This window comes from Kryptolebias marmoratus, linkage group LG17, assembly GCF_001649575.2.
Source record: "Kryptolebias marmoratus isolate JLee-2015 linkage group LG17, ASM164957v2, whole genome shotgun sequence".
In the NCBI taxonomy this organism is placed as follows: domain Eukaryota; kingdom Metazoa; phylum Chordata; class Actinopteri; order Cyprinodontiformes; family Rivulidae; genus Kryptolebias; species Kryptolebias marmoratus.
Window position 1 is genome coordinate 15880401 of NC_051446.1, and position 21483 is coordinate 15901883.

At 39.5% G+C, this 21483-nt stretch overlaps 2 protein-coding genes across 2 annotated transcripts; both read left to right on the forward strand.

The window, feature by feature from the left end:
* The first annotated feature begins 2776 nt into the window (after positions 1-2776).
* On the forward strand, positions 2777-11230 carry LOC108247019 (protein FAM117A). Its single transcript, XM_017434860.3, has 8 exons — positions 2777-3468; positions 4068-4213; positions 5547-5642; positions 5964-6080; positions 6617-6745; positions 6896-7073; positions 7914-8070; positions 9535-11230. Exons 1-8 carry the CDS (start codon positions 3351-3353, stop codon positions 9764-9766), a joined length of 1173 nt encoding a protein of 390 aa, XP_017290349.1. The 5' UTR covers positions 2777-3350; the 3' UTR covers positions 9767-11230.
* Positions 11231-12364: 1134 nt separating this feature from the next.
* On the forward strand, positions 12365-15114 carry ndufa4b (NDUFA4 mitochondrial complex associated b). The gene is made up of 4 exons (XM_017435015.3): positions 12365-12537; positions 13413-13501; positions 14625-14685; positions 14795-15114. Exons 1-4 carry the CDS (start codon positions 12487-12489, stop codon positions 14849-14851), a joined length of 258 nt encoding a protein of 85 aa, XP_017290504.1. The 5' UTR covers positions 12365-12486; the 3' UTR covers positions 14852-15114.
* The last annotated feature ends 6369 nt before the right edge of the window (positions 15115-21483 follow it).

The window sequence follows — 21483 nt, forward strand, 5'->3', positions numbered from 1 at the left end:
AGATCAGCCAGTTAGGGTGGCCATCTTGAATTGGGCTGGCTCTAAAAGGTAATCCGCTGCAGAGGTACATCCAATAGTAACTTTCTGAGAGTTTCATTAACATCGGTCCAGTGGTTCAGGAGATATTTTGCTAACAAACAGACTCATGAAACAGACGCGCACACGCACACACAAACATGCAAAAACACCATCACCAGTTTTTCTGCAGCAGGCAATAATTAACCTCCATTTCTCCCAACCGATGGTGCTCAAACAGCTATCTGCAACAGGTAAGATATTAATTGTTCATAACCTTTCCACAGAACCCCACTTCGAAACATATGTAGACGCAGATTTTAGGATGTCTCTGTAGATTCCTGCATTAGAAGCATAAAGACAGAGTTTCTTCCATTCAGTGCAGTGAGACTATGCAGGATGAATGTTTTCTTTGTCTTTTCTACAAAACATGCCTGACACAATAAGAAGAAAATGTGTTACATGTGTTTGAGTGTTTTCCATTTTTGCTCATTCTTCCGATTAATTTCATGACGTTCGTGTATCGACATGTAAGTCTGAGTCCTTGAAAACTGGGAAACTTTTTGTTATTTAAAACTGCAATAAAACTGCCTTTTTTTTGGAAACATTAAACATTTAATGTGCAGAGTGTGTATGTTGTAGTCAAGCTTGAACTAAAGATACAGCAGTGTCAATCAGGTTTAAACTGAAATGAAATGATGTTCAAATAATACAAATCATATCACCCATTGCCCTTTGTGCCATAGTTTTAGACTAAGATTGTCTTAAGTTTTTATTCAACAGAACGGTCAGCATCTTTAATGACTGCAGCACTAAAACAAGCCTCCACACTTGCACCTCCCTCTGGCCTAAGCCACTCTTTGTTTTCACATCTTCCCCTTTGTACCCAAACTTTGTGACACATATGACATTGTCTCTCTTCAGATGGGTTCGAAATAGCTCACGTGAGGTCAGAGGTCAGGCTCATTTATTCATTAGCGCAGACAAACACACAGAGCTAGGCAAACATTTGCTGAAGGCCCTTTGGTAAATGTTACAAATGCATTATGCAGGAGATACATTCCAGATCGACATACTGTCCAATTATCTTCCTGGCTGTAAATAAATGGATGCTGAGTTGGGTTTAGGTATTGTGTGAAGGCTGATGCAGCATTCACACTATAGTGATCCTGTTTCTCTTTATTCTATGTCTTTGCTTCAGGACCATTTTTGGCTTCTGCATACTTTGTGCTGTTTTATTCATTCAAATGTCAAAAATGTTCAGCTCATTCAGAACATTCTGGCTATGACTTTAAACTTATCAAAAATATTTTACTTCACTTACAAAAACTTTGGCTTTAGGATAGCATTTTGCTACTTTTAGCTTTTAGTTTTAAGCTAGTGTCGTTCACCTTTTAGCTATTAGTGTTCTGCTTCTTTTAGCTTTAACAACTCAGTTTCAGCCTCTTCTGCAACTTTCTTCAGTCATTCTGCACTCAGCATTCCCACTGCACTTTTACAGAGAAACAATATTTTCTCTAGTCTTGGTTTGTCTTTGACATCAGTTGCTGAGTGTAGCTGCAGGAGACAGATGAACTCATGGTTTAGTGCTTCATCCCTGTGTGATAAAGCACTTTCACTCCCTTTCTGGTGTGCCAGACATATACACGAGTGTGTTATCTTAGCATGAGGGTACGGAGGGCACATTTTGGATCTGCGTGCTTTGATGAGGGGACACTTTGAGCCTTCGAGCTGGTCTGGGATCAGCTTGTAAAAGTGGTGTCATGTTATCTTTGCCCTCTTCTCCCTGTCCCACCACTGGCACTCCCTTTCACACAGAGTCAGGACATTTATCTCCCATAAAGCACACTGTCTAACCCTAACACACACACACACCACCCAAAGCCACCTCACATTCCACCCAGACAGTACACACACACACACACACACACACACTGAACTGAGAGTCATGAGGTAAAAACTGAACAAATTAAAAGCATAACAGTCCTTGAAGGAATGCATATCGCATGCCACCTTTCATACCAGAATTTTACTCTAAGATCCTCTTATGTTTAGAAATTAGTTGTAGCTGTTTTGGTCAGTCCTAGAAAATAACATTACGTGAAATCTCATGTGATACTGTGAGATGTCACACTCACAGTATGTGCAGTGAAAAACAACATTTGTAAAAGTGACTGAATTATAGCCATTTTTGTGTTTTCTAAGATCAGTTGATTGTGTCAGCCATCTTGAATTGGATTGGCTCCAAAAGTTATTCAGTTGTTGCTGTACATCCAATTATTATTTCCTGAAAGTGCTATTAAAATCCTTTCATTGATTCACAAGATGTTTTGCTAACTTTATAAACAAACACACACATACAAGAATGTAACAACTTTAAAATAAAACTGCCATATTTTTCTTAATTTATAACTAGTTTTTATAGTTCATAACAACTATCATAAAAATATGTTAGTAGCATGTGATTTTTTTTTTAATTTCAGAAAATCGTTTTGAGACCCCTCACTTGGTGTGTCGGACCCACAGCTGGGCCCCGAGTCTTGCTTTGGGAACCCCTACGCTACGCGACATGCACGTCGAAAATCAGTTAGAACGACACATGAATTGGGGGCGGAGACCAGAAGTTGTATTGTTTAAGGTTTGACAGATTGATGGCAGATTGTCCAATGGGATCAAAGCTGAAGGCCACACCGACCAATCAGAAGTGAGAGAAGTGTCCACCTCCTCGCATAATTAAATCCACTCCAGCGTGCTGGTGGAAGTGTTTAGAGTTTGCCATTAAACCCAGAACACAGAGAGGGGAACCACGTCCAACTTCGCAACTTTTAAGGCCATCAAAACACGCTCCAGCCCGAAAAATCATAATGAAATACACCTCAAACTTTGCTCGGAGGACACAGGAGCTCACGTTGGGGTGACTTTTTGAAACTGGAGCTGCTTCCTCGTTCGACAACGGGGTGAAATCTCTCATCATCCTCACAAAGAAACTTTGCTTGCTAGGCTGCTAACTCGCACACACACACACACACAAACCCTCAGAAAAAAAAGTATCCTCGCGGAAGACGTTAGCACAACAAAACGCTTCATATTTAGAGCTAAAAGGGCCGCATTTCCAAGTGAACTTTTTTTTAATTATTATTTTGCCTGGAAATGACGCGCGTGGGATGAAAAAGTGAGATTTAACGGTTTTCGATAAGTCCTCATCACCACGGGAGGAGGAAGACTTAGCCAGCTACACCACCCACCAGCGGCCCCCGCATCTTTCCAGCCAACCAAGCGGGACCGACGCCGCTGATTTCAGGTAGTTTCAGGAGCCAGGTGGTTGTACCGTAAACATGTCCGGCCGAGGCGGAGCTGGACCCCCAAGACCCGGCGCCCCGCAGCCCCTGAAGGCGACGGTCCCCTTCAGGCTGGCCAGCAAACCCCGACCGACCCGGAGGGAGGGCAAGTCAGGTAGGAGTTCAACACCTGCCACACCATACAACAAAGTAATGAGTTATTTATTACAATCAAAGGCTCAAGCCACAGTGATAAAACAAGACGTCAGTGCACTGTTAAACAGCTTCTAAACCGAGTTTTCACGTGATTATTTCACTGTTGTTTTATTTTATTCTTGCAGAGTTACCTCGAACATTAAAACTTGCACATAAACAGCACAATGAAGCAGTGAAATGGGCCTGATGCAGGAAATGTAACACAATATAATTAGAAAGTGTTTGGGCTTTTTAGTTTAACCTCTAATCTTAACTTTTACTTGATCAGTTTTGCTCTATGTTGCAGTGAAAACAACAAAAAAAGTTGCTTAAAAGTCATTGTAGCTTCAGCAAACCTGCAAAAACATTGTGGTTTTTTTAAAAGCCATGTAACTGTAAACTCAGGACTGGAAGCGGTGTATGATATGCACGTATAAAATACACAAGTGTTGCATCCATTTGTTTTACTTTCTTTTAGCTTAAAGATGACAAAAGTGGCCAGCAGTATGAGCTGGAAAGCCGACCTGTCAAATCAAGAGTTTTTTGCTAAAATCGGCTGTTTTGTTTTTATACTCCCAGCCGGAAAGGACAAACTGCACCAGCTGAGCTCATGCATGAGGCGGACAATGTCCCTGGATGCCATCATCGGACCTTACCTGCAGGGCCACTGGCCGAAGGAACCAGAGGCCCAGTGTAGCCCGTCTCGTAAGGACAAATCCACCCAGGTCAGCCCCAGATGACGCAAACTGTGCAAACAAACATTTGCGTCTCTTTCAGTAGAATGAATGGAAGGCAGCTGTCGTTATCCCCCCCGCCGCTGAAACCTGGAGGCGAACAATTATGTCTCTGTGTGTTCGTGTGTCCGTCACTAATGTATCTCATGAACCTGTGGACATATTTTAATGAACCTTGCAGGAAGTAATGACTGGATGTACATCTACAGCCAGCTGGATTTTAGAGTCAGTCCAATTCAAGATGGCCGCCACAGACAGCTGATCACATGAAACACAAACATGGCTGTACTTCAGTCAGTTTTACAGATATTGTGCTAAACTTTTTTTGTGGTTAGAGCTGAGAGTCATTCACCACACGTAGTCCGAGTCACGGTGAGATCTTTGCTTAAAACTTCAGCGTTAACTGCTGGAGTCGGCCCTGTCTGTTAGCAAAATCACTAGGTTTAATTTATTAAAACTTGCAGAAAGTAAGTATTAAATGTACATTTACAGCTGATTTATTTGTGGAGCCATTCAGTTCAAGAAGGCCGTGTTGGCTAATTGACATTAGCCAACACAGAAGTGGCTGTGACTGGATCAGTTTTACAGATATTGAGTTAAATTTGATGTGGTAGTAGCTGAGAGTTATTCATAACACATACTCTGAGTGTCACATCTCATGGTATTGCCTGATAGTGTGTGCAATGTTATTTACATGATTAGACCAAAACAGCTACAACCTTCATTTTTTCAACATAAGTCAAGGTGAGTTTATTTTATAAGTTGCCTGTTTTTTTGTTTTTTTTTTACGTGTCACTGACTCGGGGACAGATGGGTTTGTGTCATCATGTGTTATTATGCTTCAGTTTTTGTGTATTTTTATGCAATGAAATAAGTTGCTCAAAGTCTGAGGGTAGATGGGGAGGGAGTGTCTAGTGCTTGCACAGCTATTACACGGTGTGAACCGCAGCCATGAGAACCGTCCCCGAAGTCAGCTGACGAGGCTGTTTTGGCTGCACCCATCCTCTCTGAAGCGTCTGCAGGCACTCGCCGCTGCTCTCTGGTTGCCCACATCCTCCACCTTCTCGCTGTTTTTCAGTCTCCAACTCATTTGCTCTTCTGTATGTGTGAAGATATGACCTGTGGGTGTCAATTGTGTGATGCACATCAGGCTTTGAGTAATAAAAGCTGATCTGTGCTAAGTGTGAAGCTACTGGTAATATGAGGTCTTGATGTGTGTGGGTTGTTTTTAACTGTCTTCAATCTTGGATTTCACAGTAGTTACCTAAAAGGCTTTAATATATGTTGGTAAAATATTATGAAAAGAATATTCCTTCTCTTGCAGACCCCAGACTCATGGGTGGATAAATCCCACAGCAGGAAAGTTAGCAGTAGCCACAAACGCTCAGCATCATGGGGCAGCACCGAGCATCTGCGAGAGGTCAGTTTTTGTTATTTTTGCGCAACACGTTTATAGCAGCCAGATTTAGTAAACTTGGCATTTTTTACCAATTGTGCAAGCTCATAGGGGAAAAAAAGTTTTTTTTCTTTTAATTTATGGAGCAATGATCTCATTGGCAAAAAAAACTTCTCCTTTTCGGATCTTCATTTATGCCTCACCTTTCGTAATATCCAAGTCCCCACCTGAGCACAACCAAAGTGGTTAAGACATGCTTCTGTTTTAATTTCTGAGTTATGTAAAGTGCTGGTTTAAAAAAAAAACTTGTGTGTTTTTACAGAAACTAATTTGTTTTCATTGCAGATTGCAAAACTCAAACAACAACTGCAGCAGTGCAGCAAACCTGCTGTCTCTGGGGGACATGATAAAGACCGTCAGTGTTGTTATCCTCATGGGAGCTGTAGCCTTGGAGCTACTCAGGTACCCTTTACATCATCATCCAAACACACTGCTCTTTGTACTTCATTCGGCCAAAAGTGTTTTTTCTTTTAACACTACAGCCGGTCTGCTTCCAGACAAGCATCACTGATAATAAGTAAATACTAAAGCCGTGCAGCTCTTTGCAGGAAGTGAATGAAATGAAACACTAAGGCAACAGGAAGATCGCTACATCACATGTGCTTCTGTTTCTCAGGAAGAAATGTGTAGTTCTGCTTTTCTGCACAGCTGTTCTGTGTGATCATGTTGCATGGAGCCATGCTTCAATGGGCTGTTGAGGGTTTGGCCGAAGTGTTCCTAAACTAAGAAATGCCTCGATGCATATGAATCTTTCAAGACTAATTTGTGGAAGGTTGGCGGGTTTATTTTAACAGCAGCAAGTTGTTTAACACTCCTTATATCAAGGATGTAGCTGTGAACGCTTTACAGAAAGCTAAAAGGTTTTTCGAAGCGCCTTTCCTGTCTGAATCTCAAAAGTATCTGAGCCTAAATTCCCTTTAACTTGTTTGTGTTCTCAGACTCAGCCAATTCCCATCCCCCTCTCTCCTCTGTCTACACTGGTCCCTCGACTGCGCTGCAGCGTGGAGGGCCTCAACCAGGAGCTGGAAGGCATGTTCATTAGCCAGTCCCCACTTCCACAGCACAGGGTAGGTGTCCCCAACACGCCACGCAACATGTACATGCGAGGAAGTTCAGTTATTGCTTCACAGGCCCCTGAAGAGCCAGGCGGTGGCTGATTTTAGTATTTTATTTTTTTAATTGCGCAATTTAAACAGTTTAATTTCCCGTCCCGACAGCTCCTGGAGGTCCCAGACGGACACAGAGCTCCGGTCCCTCTGCACGGCTGTAGCAGAGGTTCACAGAATGACCCCGCCACCACACCCCAGTCCTCATCCTCTACCTCCTCCTCACCCTGCTCCTCCCCCCAGCTACAAGAACCCCACTCTTCATATACTCCTCTTGACTCTCACCAAGGTTTGTTGGGTTTTACGTTGGTGTTTTAACTTCAGTAAGTCTTTGCGTGTATGTGAACATGGCCACCTGTAATGATGCAGCTGTACTGCGGTGCAAAATAAGAATAAACGATCTTTAACATGTTTCAGACACTTATCTTATTCAGGAATAAAAAGACTAACCTAGAACTTTTTCTAGGGTTGGAAATATATTTTTAGGGATTTTTATTTCTAGCAACTTGTCCTAAAAGGTTTATTCAATTTTCTTTAGTCAAATCCATGAAAATGTCAAACACAACGCAGTTTGACCTGCATGAAATCGTATTTTTGCACCAACAAGGTCATTCTGAAAGCCTATCTTGTCATGCTGTGCAGTTTGTTCTTAAAAGGTTCTACATAAACTAGAACATTGGAGGACAGAACAAAAGGTAAAAAGGAGAAAAGTGTCTAAGCTCATGGAAAGACACAGTGAAGTGGACTGTATTCAGCCAGTGATTGAGTTAATAAAATTACTCACTTTGAAAAGTACAATCAGATTGACAGCAGCTTTAAGGAAATCAGGGATGAATGAAGCCTTTTGTGCAGTTCAATAAATAAATTAAGCAGTTCTTTTACTTTGAAGAAGTTATTTTAAAACTTTCGGGATTTGTTTCAGTGAAGCCACATAAAAAAAACTTAAATTTCTACATTTGTTCCTGACCTTTTGTGGAAAACACAAAGGGATAGAATTAGAAATGTACAGAGTTCAGAGCTCTTTATTAGTCTTTCTGTGCGTTTGTTAATATAAAAGATGCAAACAAAAATCTGAAGCCGCTTCTTTCTAACAGGTTTTATATTTCTCTCCTGGTTTCTGGCTTTACAGACAGCAGAGAGCTGTGCCTCTTGTCCCCGCTGTCCTCCCAGAATGAGGCCGAGCTTCCACCGCTGATCTCCTCGTCTCCAGGCCTCAACAAAAGCTGCTGCTTCCAGAGGGAGCCTCCAGAGGGCTGTGAGAAGGTCCGAGTCTGGGAGGAGATCAGGTAGGGCTTGGATTTAATTGACAGACCTCCCTGATTTGCTCTGACACCTATCGGGGACATTTATGAGCCAGATGGAGCTAATTTTCTTACTTCTGCAGACCGACATTGCCGTGTAACTACAAACCTTTTCTCATGTCCAAAAAAAGCTACAAAATTCAGACCTCCTCCTCTCAGCTGATAACAGATAGATGCATCATTACACCAACAGCTCTGTCTCCACCCTGTGGCAGAATTCACAAGGCTGCACCCACGTTAACTCTTGATCATGGGTGTGCCTGACACTTGGAGTTGCAGCGATGACCAGTCTCACGATTTCTTCTGCTGCTGTTTTTAAAAAGTAGATATTTCTCATCCTATCACCACAAATAACTCAAGTAAAGCTGTGAACCTAAAATTCACTTTACCCTAAATAACTGAGAAGTTAGACCTTTTCAATCCTGATTTTTTTTGAGGGCCATTTCCACTTTAAGGGCTCAAAGAGTCACACGTTGAATTGAAACATGGGCACAGAATTCTACCAGCATCTGTCATATAAAACATCACAACTTCTGCAAAAATACAGCCAGACCAAAGTTTGTTTCACTTTGCTTTGGAGTAAACATCTGCTGCATGTTTGTAAATTGATTGTAAAAATATTTGTTCAGAAGTCACTTTTAGAGTATTTTTTTTTCCTGATGATAAATTTATAGACTTGTTGGAACCTATGGTTAAATACTAATATTCTTTTTTAGTATCTTAAACATCTGTCTAACACCTACACAGTTTATTTATTTAAAAAAAAACCCATCCATTTCCTGTTTCTGTCAGTGCAAACTTTGATCTTACAAACTTGGCAAAGAAAGGTTCAGGTGTATTTTGGTCAAAAATATTGACAGTGTTCTTTGTAAACTGGTAAAAAGGCTTGCAGACCTTTGTATTAACTGTTACATTAAGTGGTTTTGTGTTTGGCTGTGTGTGCGCGTGTGTGTGTTTGTGTGTCCGCTGCGAGCATGTGTTAATTTTTGACCCTAAACACCCAGAAGAAGACCAGAATGCCAGATATATTCAGTGAAACTGGAGACACTGGCAGTTTGTGTTGTCTTATATGAATATGGATATTAATATGCTAATATGTTTTGGAAAGATGAGATCTACAAAACTGCAGTCATAACCTAATCTAACTCTGCCCACTTTTTTGTGGGTTATAAGCAGTTCTGAATGTTTGAGCTTAAACAATCTGCAACACTAGTTAAAAGGCTTTATTCATTTCATTGTCCTCTTGCATTAACCACGGGGTGCAGCTCCTCACCCCTGTTTTCCATGGCCTTGGTTTTTTAGCTTTTTTTTCAGTGACCAGCGAGGATCATGTGACCCTTAAGTTGTGTCACACTGTGTGTTTGATTTCTGCAATAAAACCTAATTTCCACCAGTTAAACTTTGAATATTAGTTTAGCCTCACCACCGCATCTCCTTTCTGTTCCTTAGTGCTCCACGCCAAGAGAAGCAAGCGCTCGTCTCCTCCTGCCCAGACCCCAACAAGGTTAACTTCACCCCCCACGGGGGCTCGGCCTTCTGCCCCGTCAGCCTCCTCAAGCCCCTGCTTCCTTCCATGGACCTGTTGTTCCGCAGCCTGACGGGCTCCCCAGCAGGAAACTGCTCGAGCCCGGGATCGAGCTCCTGCCATGCGGCCTCCTCCGGTAACCGGGCTTCTTCCTAATCCTGCTGCAGCCTCCGCTGTGATGGGAGAGGGCTCGGGAGGGGGTCTCGCTTTCTGATCGCAGCTGCACATCCTTTTTTTTTTTTTTTTTCCTGTGGAAATAATGCAAAAAGTTTACCTGGACAAGACAGGTGTGTTGAAAGTCCTCTTTGTTATAAGCTCGAAATGATTAGTATTTAAAAAAAACAAACGGAGACACGAATGTCAAATGTAATCCAAAGGAATTTCTTTTACATTAATTAAACATTTCTAAATTTGGTTCTCTCAATTTATTACCCAAAGAGATAGTTTTGGCCAAAAAAAAAAAATGTGCAGGAGGAGCTCAGAGATGGGATTTGGTGGATGACTGATTGTTCACATACAGCACAAATTAATATTTTCCAAAGAGGCGATGACACACACACACACACACATTTGCTAATTTCTGTTCAAATGATCCGGAGTTTTGATGAAATGCAAAAGAAAATTCTTGTTTTTAATTGTTCACAGATATTTCAGTTCAACCTGCGCTAGTGTATGACAAATCAGTTGGGTACTTGTATTTATCCACCTAAAGACAAATCACATTTTGACTATTATCGACTGAAGGGAAGTTTCCATTTGTTGGAGTTTGGTAACAACAGGCTTCAGTTCATGCATTCCTGCTTTAAAGTTGTACCTTTTATTTTTATTTTGTTTGTGTACATGCTAAACATGTGTATGCGTTAGTAGCTGAAGACATTATTTTTCAATGTTCCTAGATGTATTTTTGATGTTTATAGTTTGAGGTTCCACAGCCTAGTTGACTACCTAACCAGTTTTAGTGGTATAGATGTGTCATCCTTAACATTTTGTTCCTTTGGTTCTGCCACGCTGACAAGTCGATGATCAATTTAGTTTATTCCTGGTAGACATGTTTGCACAAATCGAACTGCTACTTTTGAGTTGCAATTATTTTATATATATATAAAAAATATATTCACATTTTTGTACTTTATTGTAAATTTAAGAGTAGGATTTTCTACGTTTTTTTTTTTTTCAGTTTCCTGCAGCATAAGCTAAAAAAAAGAAGAAAAAAACAACTGTTGTTACGTTTAGTTTTGGTTCTGTTGATGTTTCTGAGGCAGAATTACATGACCTATTGTATCTGGTGGACCTTAATGCACTTCCAGCAGAGGGATTTTATTGAAGAGGTGTTCCTGAGTTTAATGTTGGACTGTTTTTGTTTGTATGTATGCATGTGAATGGAGAGTTGACTGCTTTTTTTTACTAACCTATAGTTTTAGTATCGTTTAGAAATGCTAATAGATCAAAACATATTTTTCTACATGATGTTTCCCTGAGTCTGTTTGGATGCTGGGAATGTTCGGTTCTCTCAGGTTCTGTCCACATAAACATAAGATGATAAACTGTCCTCTGTGTGAGTTATTACGTTAGAGTTTCTGTGTCTTTGTTAAAACTCAAATATATATTTTTGTCCTTTAAGTCCAGAGTGGATCGTTTATTTTTAAATTAAGTTTTTTTTTTTAAGTTTTTCATCTTTGATAGGGAGTTTGAATAAAACATTAAAAAACTTACTTTCATTTACATTTTTATTTAGTTTTTGCCTATTTGGGCACCAGAAAGTCCCTTTTTAAAAAAAAAAAAACAACAACTTTACAAGCATGTACGTATTTTTAAAGTGAAAACTATTAAAAACAGAAATAATTTAATTCCTTACACAATTTTTTTTTTCTTAGTTTTCCATTTTTGTTAATGTGGACGTGCAGCTTTCCTGTGAACATAACACTGACAAGGAGATCCATTTGTTTTTTAAATCTGGGTATTTAAAATGTTTCTGGACAATTTTTAGACGTAAAATAATCAAAGGAAAATAGGTAAGTTTTAATTAATATCTGTCCATCTTTACATTTCTTTCATATTCTGTCACAAATTACTTTTTGTGCTTTTCTTTTATAGCTCTTGTAACCTTTTCATCCCTTCTCGGCAAGAGGAGATCATTAATGATTTTGCCTTTGTGTTTTTGCAAACTCAGAAAGGCCCTGGGTCAGGAAGCAAACCTGCAACCTCCTTGCAGGGAGGCGACCGCTCTAACCACTGCACCACTGTGCCACAAAATTGGTTATAACTCAGTCGGTTTTACAGAATTTGATGTGGTAGTAGCTGAGAGTCATCAACACATACTCTGAAACTTTTGCTTCTTTTGTCTGTTAGCAAAATTTCTCATCAACCACTAAATGGAAAGTAATCACTAGATATATCTGCAGCTGATTCAAGATGACCCCCGACTGACCAAAGAAAACACAAAGACATTTTTATAATTTGATCAATTTTACAGAAATTGAGCTAAAATTTGATGTGGTAGTAGCTGGGAGTCGTCCTCATCCCGTGACATCTCGCGATATCGCCCAGCCTGCGTAATTTCCAAGGTTTGACCAAATCGGCTAAAACTCTTGCTCCTAGAAAAACATAGACTCTGGCGTGGAAGGCGGCGGGCGACATGCATCCCATGTGTCTTCTGCCGTGAAGACATCTGAAGACACGAGGAGGAGATGGGGAGGCCTCTTTAAGAGCTCCACTCCTCCGGTGCGGGGCTTCAGACGGACAGCTGGGATTGGCTGTCGGCGGGCCGTGCGTGTTCAGCGCGTGTGTTCAGCCCGAGCCCCCGCAGCAGCCGTGAGCGCGTTCGCCCGCACATTTCCAGCCCGAGCAGAGTGCCGCTGCGAGAACCGTCCTCCGCCATGTCGTCCCTGCTTAAAGTCGTCGCCAAGCAAGTGAAAACCCATCCTTCTGTAAGTCTCCTCCGCTGTTTATTATTATTATTATTATTATTTTATTTTATTTTTTTTTACTCGTTCACGTATGAAAACGACCCGCCGACATTGAAACGCGGACGCGCGCGGTGCGGTCGGGCGCGCTCCCGACTCTAACCAAAAAATCCGATATATAATACCCAATAAACACCTAAAAATGCGGGGTTTCTTGTATTAACACGCGATTCTCATACGATTTCTTCGCCTATCTCACTGCGCAGATGCTCCAATCTGACTGCAAAACTGTCAAATTCCTCAACAAATGTCTCAGATTTGATTAAATTAAATCACAAACAGGCCTAAACCTGTTTGTTGTCGTCCAGCTGTAAGGACATAATCCAGGTTTAAAAGGATTGCTTTTTGCTTTAAAAAAAAAAAAAAAAAAATGAAGTCACCTGTTTAGATTGGGGGCTGTATTTAAAAGCCAGAGAGTCATTATAGTGAAAATCCAAGAGGGGGGATTATTATTGCGGCCATGCATAGGAGTCACTGGAGCACGTATGTTGTATGATATTCATCCAGGCCTGACTGAAGTCTATTTATCCAAGGACGAGGGGGTGAAACACTTTGCTTTACGGCAGCCACCATAAAAATAGACCACTGCTATGTTTTTGTCCCCTGCTGGTCGAGTCACGTGCATCTTTTCTGCTGGTAGGAGTGATTAAGTGGGCAAAAAAATCAATTCTTCTTATTAAAACTTTGAGCAAACATAATGGATCTCATACTGAAAATTCAATGACACTGATTCATGTCCCAGGCTGTTATTTTAGTGGTTTGCCGTTCTCAGTATAAATTTTTTAAGCTTGGGTCCTTTTTTAATTTGAGATTATTTGGTTTGTGTCTTGTCACAAAAGCTGATCCCCCTCTTCATCTTCATCGGTGGGGGGGCAACAATGAGCATGCTGTACCTGGCCAGACTGGCTCTGAAAAACCCTGACGTCTCGTAAGTAACCGTGACACCTGACACAGCTGTTTTCTTCAGCCCTCAGCTGGATTTTTTTTTTCGTTAATCGGCTTTGCTTTAAAGGGCTAGTCTGGTTAATTTTATAGTGATGTTCTGTCAAATTATAAATGGCATGGAATGAGTCGCAGCAGAGTGTGGAGAAATGGAGAAATGGCTCTCTTAATGGCCCGTTTTCTATTCATTTTCAGGTTTATAAAACAGTTCTTTCTTAAGAACAACTTACTGGTGTGAAAGAACCTTAAATTAGCTTAGCCTATATAAAACCTCTACACTTTTTCATGACACCCATTTCTTTAGACTGTTGATGTTTTCTCCGTCGAATAACGTCCATGTGACCCCGCCAGGGTCACTCCTTATGCTTCTGAATGTATCAGTCCATCTGAAGTTCAGTAAACTTAAATAAATCACCTTGAAGCTTAAAATGAGCGAATTTAGCATTCTTTCACAGACATTTCTGAGACGGAGTTGTTCTATAAGCCTGAAAAACGATATGAAACTGTCCCTCGTTGGGCTAGACGTTAGCCGAGCCTGAAGAAAAACTTCCTTGCCCCTCCAAAAATGCTTTAATAGGGTCGCCATGGGGCTGGGGGTAGGGGCACTGAAAGTCCTGGGCTGACACGCCAAAACCAAAAACCTTAAAAGATCTGTTGTTGTGAAACAGCGTTTTGAAATGTGAGAGTTAAGGAATTGCCAGCTCGTGTACACCAGTTTCCTAATTTTACAGGTAACGTTACTGATCGTGTGAACAGATAACATCTGAAGTTCAACAACAGTCCAGTTTAAAACACGCAGGATGGTGGTCTTTTAACGACCAGGACTGGGCTATTTGTCCTCATCTTTAATCAGAAGAGGTGCATTGAACAACCTGTCCCCCCACTTGGAGATACCGCTGGTGCTCTGAGACTGATATCGCTGCTCATACCATAAGCTGCTAACTATTGATAACTATTAGACAGAGCATCAGTTATTAAAGCACCAAACTATCCCTTTAAAAGCCTTTGTGTATATGTGACAGTAGTAACTACGAGGATGAGAGCACTCATGTTATCACAGATGTGTTGATTTAATAAGAAATTCCCTCCTTTTTGTCCATCGCCCTCAGATGGGATCGCAAAAACAACCCCGAGCCCTGGAACAAGATGGAGCCCAATCAGCAGTACAAAGTATGAGCTTTGTGTAAATTTAACAAAAATAACACCCGAGTGTTTCTCTTACACTTCCCAATCCCGCCTCGTATTGCCTTCAGCACTCTGATTGTCTGTGCCTTTCCAGATGTTCGCAGTAAACATGGATTACTCCAAGCTGAAGAAGGATCGGCCAGATTTCTAAGTCAGTGGGTCTTCTCGTTCCATCTGCAAGAGAGAGAGAGAGAGACGCTTTGCACTTTTATTTTTGCCAAAAATAAACAGCCGTGATGATATTCTGGTTGAATCGTTCTCATTCGCTGTTAATTTTCAGTAGGAAAAGGGAAGAGGGTTCTTTAACATACAGATGATGTATAAATAAAAACAGGCTACCACCTGTTTCCTATTTGCAGATTTATTATTTTGTTTTTTGATTTGTTGTACATTATTAAAACTCTTACAATCACGCGTCTCGTCGTGGCGTTTTCTTTTCTTACACAGTTTGGACACATCAGGGAACACAAGGTTCATAAACACAACAAATTCATTTTACATAGAATAATTCCTTGAAGAAATCATATCTCTTGCCAACATCTGTGTCAGAGTTTCAGACTAAAATCATCTTCTGTTAAAAAAAAAAATGACAAAGGTATAGTTGTTTGGTCGAACCATAAAAAAATATCTGCAATCTTGCAAGATGTAACACCTCAGAGTATGTGTTGTGAACAACTCTCAGCTACTACCACACCAAAATTTTAGCAAGTTCAGCTTCTTTTGTGTTGGTTAATGTTGATTAGCTGTGGCGGCCATCTTGAATGGGCTTGGCTCCAAATGTTCATCAGTTGTAGACGTGCATCCAGTGATTATTTCCTGAAAGTTTTATTAAAATCTGTCCTGTAGTTCATATAATTTTTTTGCTAACAAACAGTTTGAATGTGTAGCACAATCTGTTAGTTCTCAGAATATGTGTTGGGGATCACTCTCAGCTACTACCACACCAAACTTTAACACAACAAAGCTTCACACAGTTTTATTTCAGACACAGACATGGGTAAAAGCATTGTCTGTGTTTGCCTTTAAGAAGTGGGCAGTAAATATTTATGATCATATGCTGAGCTGATAAGAAATGTATTTTAGTACTTTGAGTTCACCTAATTCAGAAATAAATACTGCTGTCCTCCCCATTTATTCACCATAATGTTTTTGGACTCTTCTCTCAGCAGGTTCCAATGACTTTATGTGTAATTGTGACCGTCTTTGAAAAATATCTTTTAAATTTCTAGGTTAAGATTTCACACCAAGAACCCAAACAGAACGGCAAGTGCAGCTCAAGGTGTGACTAAATAAAAAAAAGAAAGATAATTTCCTGAAAGCAGTGCAGACTTTGAAACTTTATTCACACGTGCACTCAAAACCCCTCCAAACTATTACTCAAGTTGGATGTGAGGTTTGATTAAAGTATCTGAAAACAGATGTTTAAACTTCTGCTTTTTATAAGAAACCAATCTGAACCACTAGAGCTCGTTCTGCAACAAAGAGTTTTGTTAAATTTGCTGACTTGTAGCCTACTTTATAAAAAAATCAAAGCTTATTTATGTACCACCCGTTGAAAATAAAGATAAACCAAATCTCTTTAAAGTCAAGTGAAATAAAACTGTGTGAAGCTCTTTACTGGATCTGATTATTGCCAAAGTGAGACTGACAGCGTTTCTTTCTTTCTGCTAATGTTTACATTTCAGCAGAATATTCCATGAAGTCACTGTCAGTCCAAGTGAAGCTGCAGTTTCTGAAAGCTTCCAATGCTGCTTTTATCGCTTACAAACAGGCAAAAGTGATTTGGAAATGTCAAAAGGTATAGTACAGCTGAAGTATGTGACCTGAAGGATTAATAAGTGTTGAGAGATAAATGAGGTAAATGAGTAACTTGGGGTGGAGCCAGATTAGAATCTGTTGTACAGGCTAAAGATGCATACTGAAAAACTGACTGACAAATAACTGTTTGTACACGGGCTTTGGTTTTGCACATTAATCGTGCAAACATCAATCAGGAAAGCTGTCCAGCACTGACTGGTTCTGATCTTTATTTACATTTAGCTTTTCTAAAAGGCAAGACAAAATTAAAGGCATGCATATCGCCCGCCGCCTGTCATGCTTCAGTTTTAGTCTAAAATCATCTTATGCTGAGAAGGAATGTAGTTTTAGCTGATTTGGTAAAAACTTGTTATGCATACTCTTCTACAGTGATCTGTTAGCGCTCGGAGTATGTATTGAGGATGACTCACACCAAATTTTAGCTCAATATCTATAAAATTAACAGAGTTATTGCCCTTTTTATGTTAACCAACCTTGATTAGCTGTGGTGGCCATCTTGAATTGGGTTGACTCCAAATGTGAATGAGTATTAGATGTACAACCATTGATTACTCTCTGAGAGTTTCATTAAAATCCATTTTGTGGTTCATGAGATATTTTGCCAACACAGGCAGAGCTGACGCCAACAGTTAATGCCAAAGTTTGAAGCAATAAAATACGTAGTGCTCAGAGTATGTTTTGGGGATAATGCTTATCTACTGCTGCACTAAATTTTAACTTAATATGGCTGAGTTGTAGCCACTTCTGTCATTTTCTAAGGTCAGTTGGCTGCTGCGGCCATCTTGAATTGGGTTGAGTCCAAAAGGTTATCAGTTGTAGATAAACACCCAGTAATTTCTGAGAGTTTTATTAAAGTCTGTTTAGTGGTTTATGATATATTTTGCTAACACTACAGACAGTCACACACACACAAGGGCAGAAACATGGCTGCCTCACACCTTTGGTGGTGAGCGATAATGAAGTGAGGTTAATACAGGCGTTAAAAGGTTAATAGATGTGTGCAGACAGATTTTTTAGAGTGTTTCAGTTTGATGTAGTGAAGGAGTGCTTTGGCCCAAAAAGCCCTTTAGAAAGTGTCTCATTTGAGGACCAGCCTTCAGTCTGACCAGGACAGATCTTCCTTTAATTCGTTTTTAAAATCCTATAAGCAGCTTTACCTCAGTTTCTCCACATACCTGGATAAAATACTGCATCTGCAGCCAGCAAACTGTTAAAAGTTGCTTATTGTCTCGCTTCTTGTTTGTTTTTAGGCCCACCACCCTTTTAATGTTAAGCCTCCGTCACACCTGTAAACGTTTCAAATGACACCAGCATATCCACACATTTTGCTGACTGAGGCCCAAATTGACCTGACCTCAGGCTTTACTTTTGACAAAGTATTTGCTAGGGGATGTAGGTTTTAGGAGACCTTTTATTTTATCCAACTGAACCACAATGTTAGGAATTAAAAAGTCTCTTCAAGATTACAACCAGCTGTTTGTTTATTCACAGATAAAATCACTTCAAAAATGCTTTCACAGTCTGTGAAGCAAGGAGAAGCTATATTTAATCCAGCAACTCATTTTGGTAAAGAAACCTAAAACGGAGTGTAATTTCCCCATTTAAATATGAACCTATGAGTGAGGCAGCAGTCCGCACATCTAGACTGGTATATTAGGCAGCAGTGGAAAAAAATGTTTTCTTGTGTAGCATGAAAAAAGAACTACAGATATGTATACAAACAACTCAGGAAGACGTCTGTATCACGTTCAAAAATATATTGGTGGTATGACAAAAATATAAGAAATCGGTAATCATTTTCAGTTTAGTTTATTTTAACCGGGCAATTCATCACAAAAGTCATCTTTAAAAAAAAACAAAAACAAGTCCAAATCTTAAATCCACTTCAGTCCAAAACAGATCCAGATTCAAATCCAGTTCATTCTATTTCCAACAATACATTCACATACAGTAAATTATGAAATGCCAATCAATCAAAGTTATCTATCTAAGGAAGCCAACAGATTGCGTCAATCTTCACTTTTTCTCAATTTTCCATCCTGAGCAGCACGTTGACAGTTGAAAGAAATGACTATCCTTTAACAGGAAGAAACCTGCAGCAGAACCAGAACCAGGATCAGGACGAGCATAGATGGAAAATGACACGGGCAAACTAAGGGATAGCCCAGGAAACCCAAGCCAGGTCTTAAGTAGACAGGGTGTCAGCCTCATGGACAGAAACTAGAAGTTGGTTCCAGAGAGTGTGTCCAGAGAGGAGCCTCAGAACTGAAAGCTCTGCCTCCTGTTCTACTTTTAGAAACCACAAGTAAACCTCTAGTCTGAGAGCAAAGTGCCCTGTTAGCAAAATATGGAACAATAAGATCTTTAAGCTTTGTATGTCAGAAGTAAGATTTTAAATTCTATTCCAAATTTGATAGGGAGCCATTTGAGAGAAGCGAAAACTAGAGAAATGTGTTATCTCCTAACTCTAATCAGATCTCTGGCAGCAGCATTTTGGCATAAATGAAGATATGTATGTTAGAGAGTTGTTTAGACACACATGGACCAGTTTTTCTGCATTGTTTTGCGACAAGATGTTTCTAATTTTAGTGTCCCCTTTAAAGGGGTCATGACTTATCAAGGCACTTCAATTATTTGAAAAACACACAACTACATTTTGTAATTACTAAAATAGAAAGGACAGATAGATAGATAGTGGTAACATAAGTAACAGCATTAGCAAAAACAATAATATCCATAAGAGGTCAAATGATATTTTTATTGACAAACAAACAAAATATTATTTTTTTTCCTTCTGCCATTCTCCTTCTGTCCAGTAGGTGGCGGTAATGCACTTTCAGCCGTAAAACAGAAGGCCAAGAAAACCGCTGTCTTCTCGCGAGATTTCACTCATGTTGTGGCAATATTTTTTGATATTGAGCGAGCATATGATATGATGTGGAGGGAAGGGTTATTAATTAAAATTAGAAGAATGGGAATAAGTGGTCATATGTTTAGATGGATCAAAAATTTTCTAGAAGGAAGACAAATACAAGTAAGGATAGGGAAGGATTATTCTGAGAGTATGAATATAGAAAATGGGACACCACAGAGTAGTATAGTAAATCCGTTATTGTTTTCAGTGGTTGTTAATGATATGTTTAAAGAAGTAGAGGGTGGAATGGGATTTTCACTTTTTGCTGATGATGGCGTAATGTGGAAAAGAGGAAGAAATTTAGAATTTATTGTTAAAAAGCTTCAGGGAGCAATTTTAGCTGTAGAAAAATGGTCGTATAAATGGGGGTTTAAACTTTCTGTAGAGAAAACTAAAATAGTGTTTTTTACAAGGAAAAGAGTTGATGGTAAAACTAAATTAAAATTATATGGACAAGATTTAGAAAGAGTTAAACAATTTAAATTTCTTGGAATGTGGTTTGATGAAAGAATGACATGGGGAGTGCATATTAAGAAAATAATTGATAAATGTAGGAAAGTATTAAATATAATGAGGTGTTTAGTTGGAACAGAGTGGGGAGCTGATAGAAAATCATTAAAAGCAATTTACACTGGGTTAATTAGGTCAGTCTTGGATTATGGATGTATAGTTTATAATTCAGCAGCAGATTCAAACCTCCATAAGTTAAATATTATTCAACATCAGGCTTTAAGATTATGTATTGGTGCTTTTAAAACATCTTCAACAGCAGCATTACAGGTTGAAATGGGAGAAATGCCTCTTAAACTTAGAAGGGATCAATTATCCTTAAATTATTGGTCAAATTTACAGGGACAAAGAAATGATCATCCAACATTAGAGGTGCTTAAACATGGCTGGGAAACAGAAAGGAAACAATTAAAGAGCTTTGGATGGATAATAAACTCTAAAGTTAATGAAATTAGTTTAAATCAGTTAGATATATGTCAGGCAGTTCCATTATCTGCAGTTCCACCTTGGATACTTCCTGATGCTAAGGTTGACTTTTCCTTTTTAGAAAAGAAAAATAAAGATAAATTTTACATTATGAATAGATATATAATACAAGAATACTTAAATGAATATTATAACTATATACAAATCTACACAGATGCATCAAAAAATGCAGCTAATAAGGTAGGGATAGCATTTATTGTGCCACAGTTTCAAGTTAAAGTAGGAAAAAGGATTAGTGATGGAGTCTCAGTGTATACAGGAGAAATGCTTGCTTTGCTTTTAGCAGTTCAATGGGTGGAAGAGGTAAGACCAGTAAAATCAATTATTTGCTCAGATTCTAGTTCTTCGTTATTCAGTTTGCAAAATAATAAATCAGACAGTAGACCAGATATATTAATTGAAATACAACAAACACTTTACAGAATCAATATGATGGGGCTAACAGTAAATTTTGTTTGGGTTCCAGCACATCACGGGATTAAGGGGAATGAAATGACAGACAGAATGGCCAAAGAGAGCACTAATCGAGGGAGGATAGATATTAATGTTAGTTAAACAAAGATCTTGTCCAATCTGAGTATATTTAAGCTCAATATCTATTAAAGTGCCTGAGTTATAGCCATTTTTGTGTTTTAAACACTAGTTGGCTGTGGCAGATATCTTGAATTGGGTTGATTCCGAACGTTGCCAGCTATAGATGCATCCAATTGTTATTTTCTGCAAGTTTAATTAAAATTCCTTCACTGGTTCATGAGATATTTTGCTAATAGACAGACATGCACACCCACACAGGCATGAGCTAAACTAACAAAAAAAAATCACTTCCTGGATACCAGTTTGGTTCGTCATTCAAGATGACTGAACTTAGAGCACAGAGGAGCTTCACACTCGTGATATAATCCTGCTGAAATGTAAAGCATCACCTCTGGAGCACTTTTCTGTCCTACGTGCCCAACACGCGTGAGCCTGCAGGAAACACTGTGTACATATNTTTTTTTTTTAGTCATGTGGTCCACACTCCTTACCAGTTGGTGGCGGTAATGCTTACCTAAAGT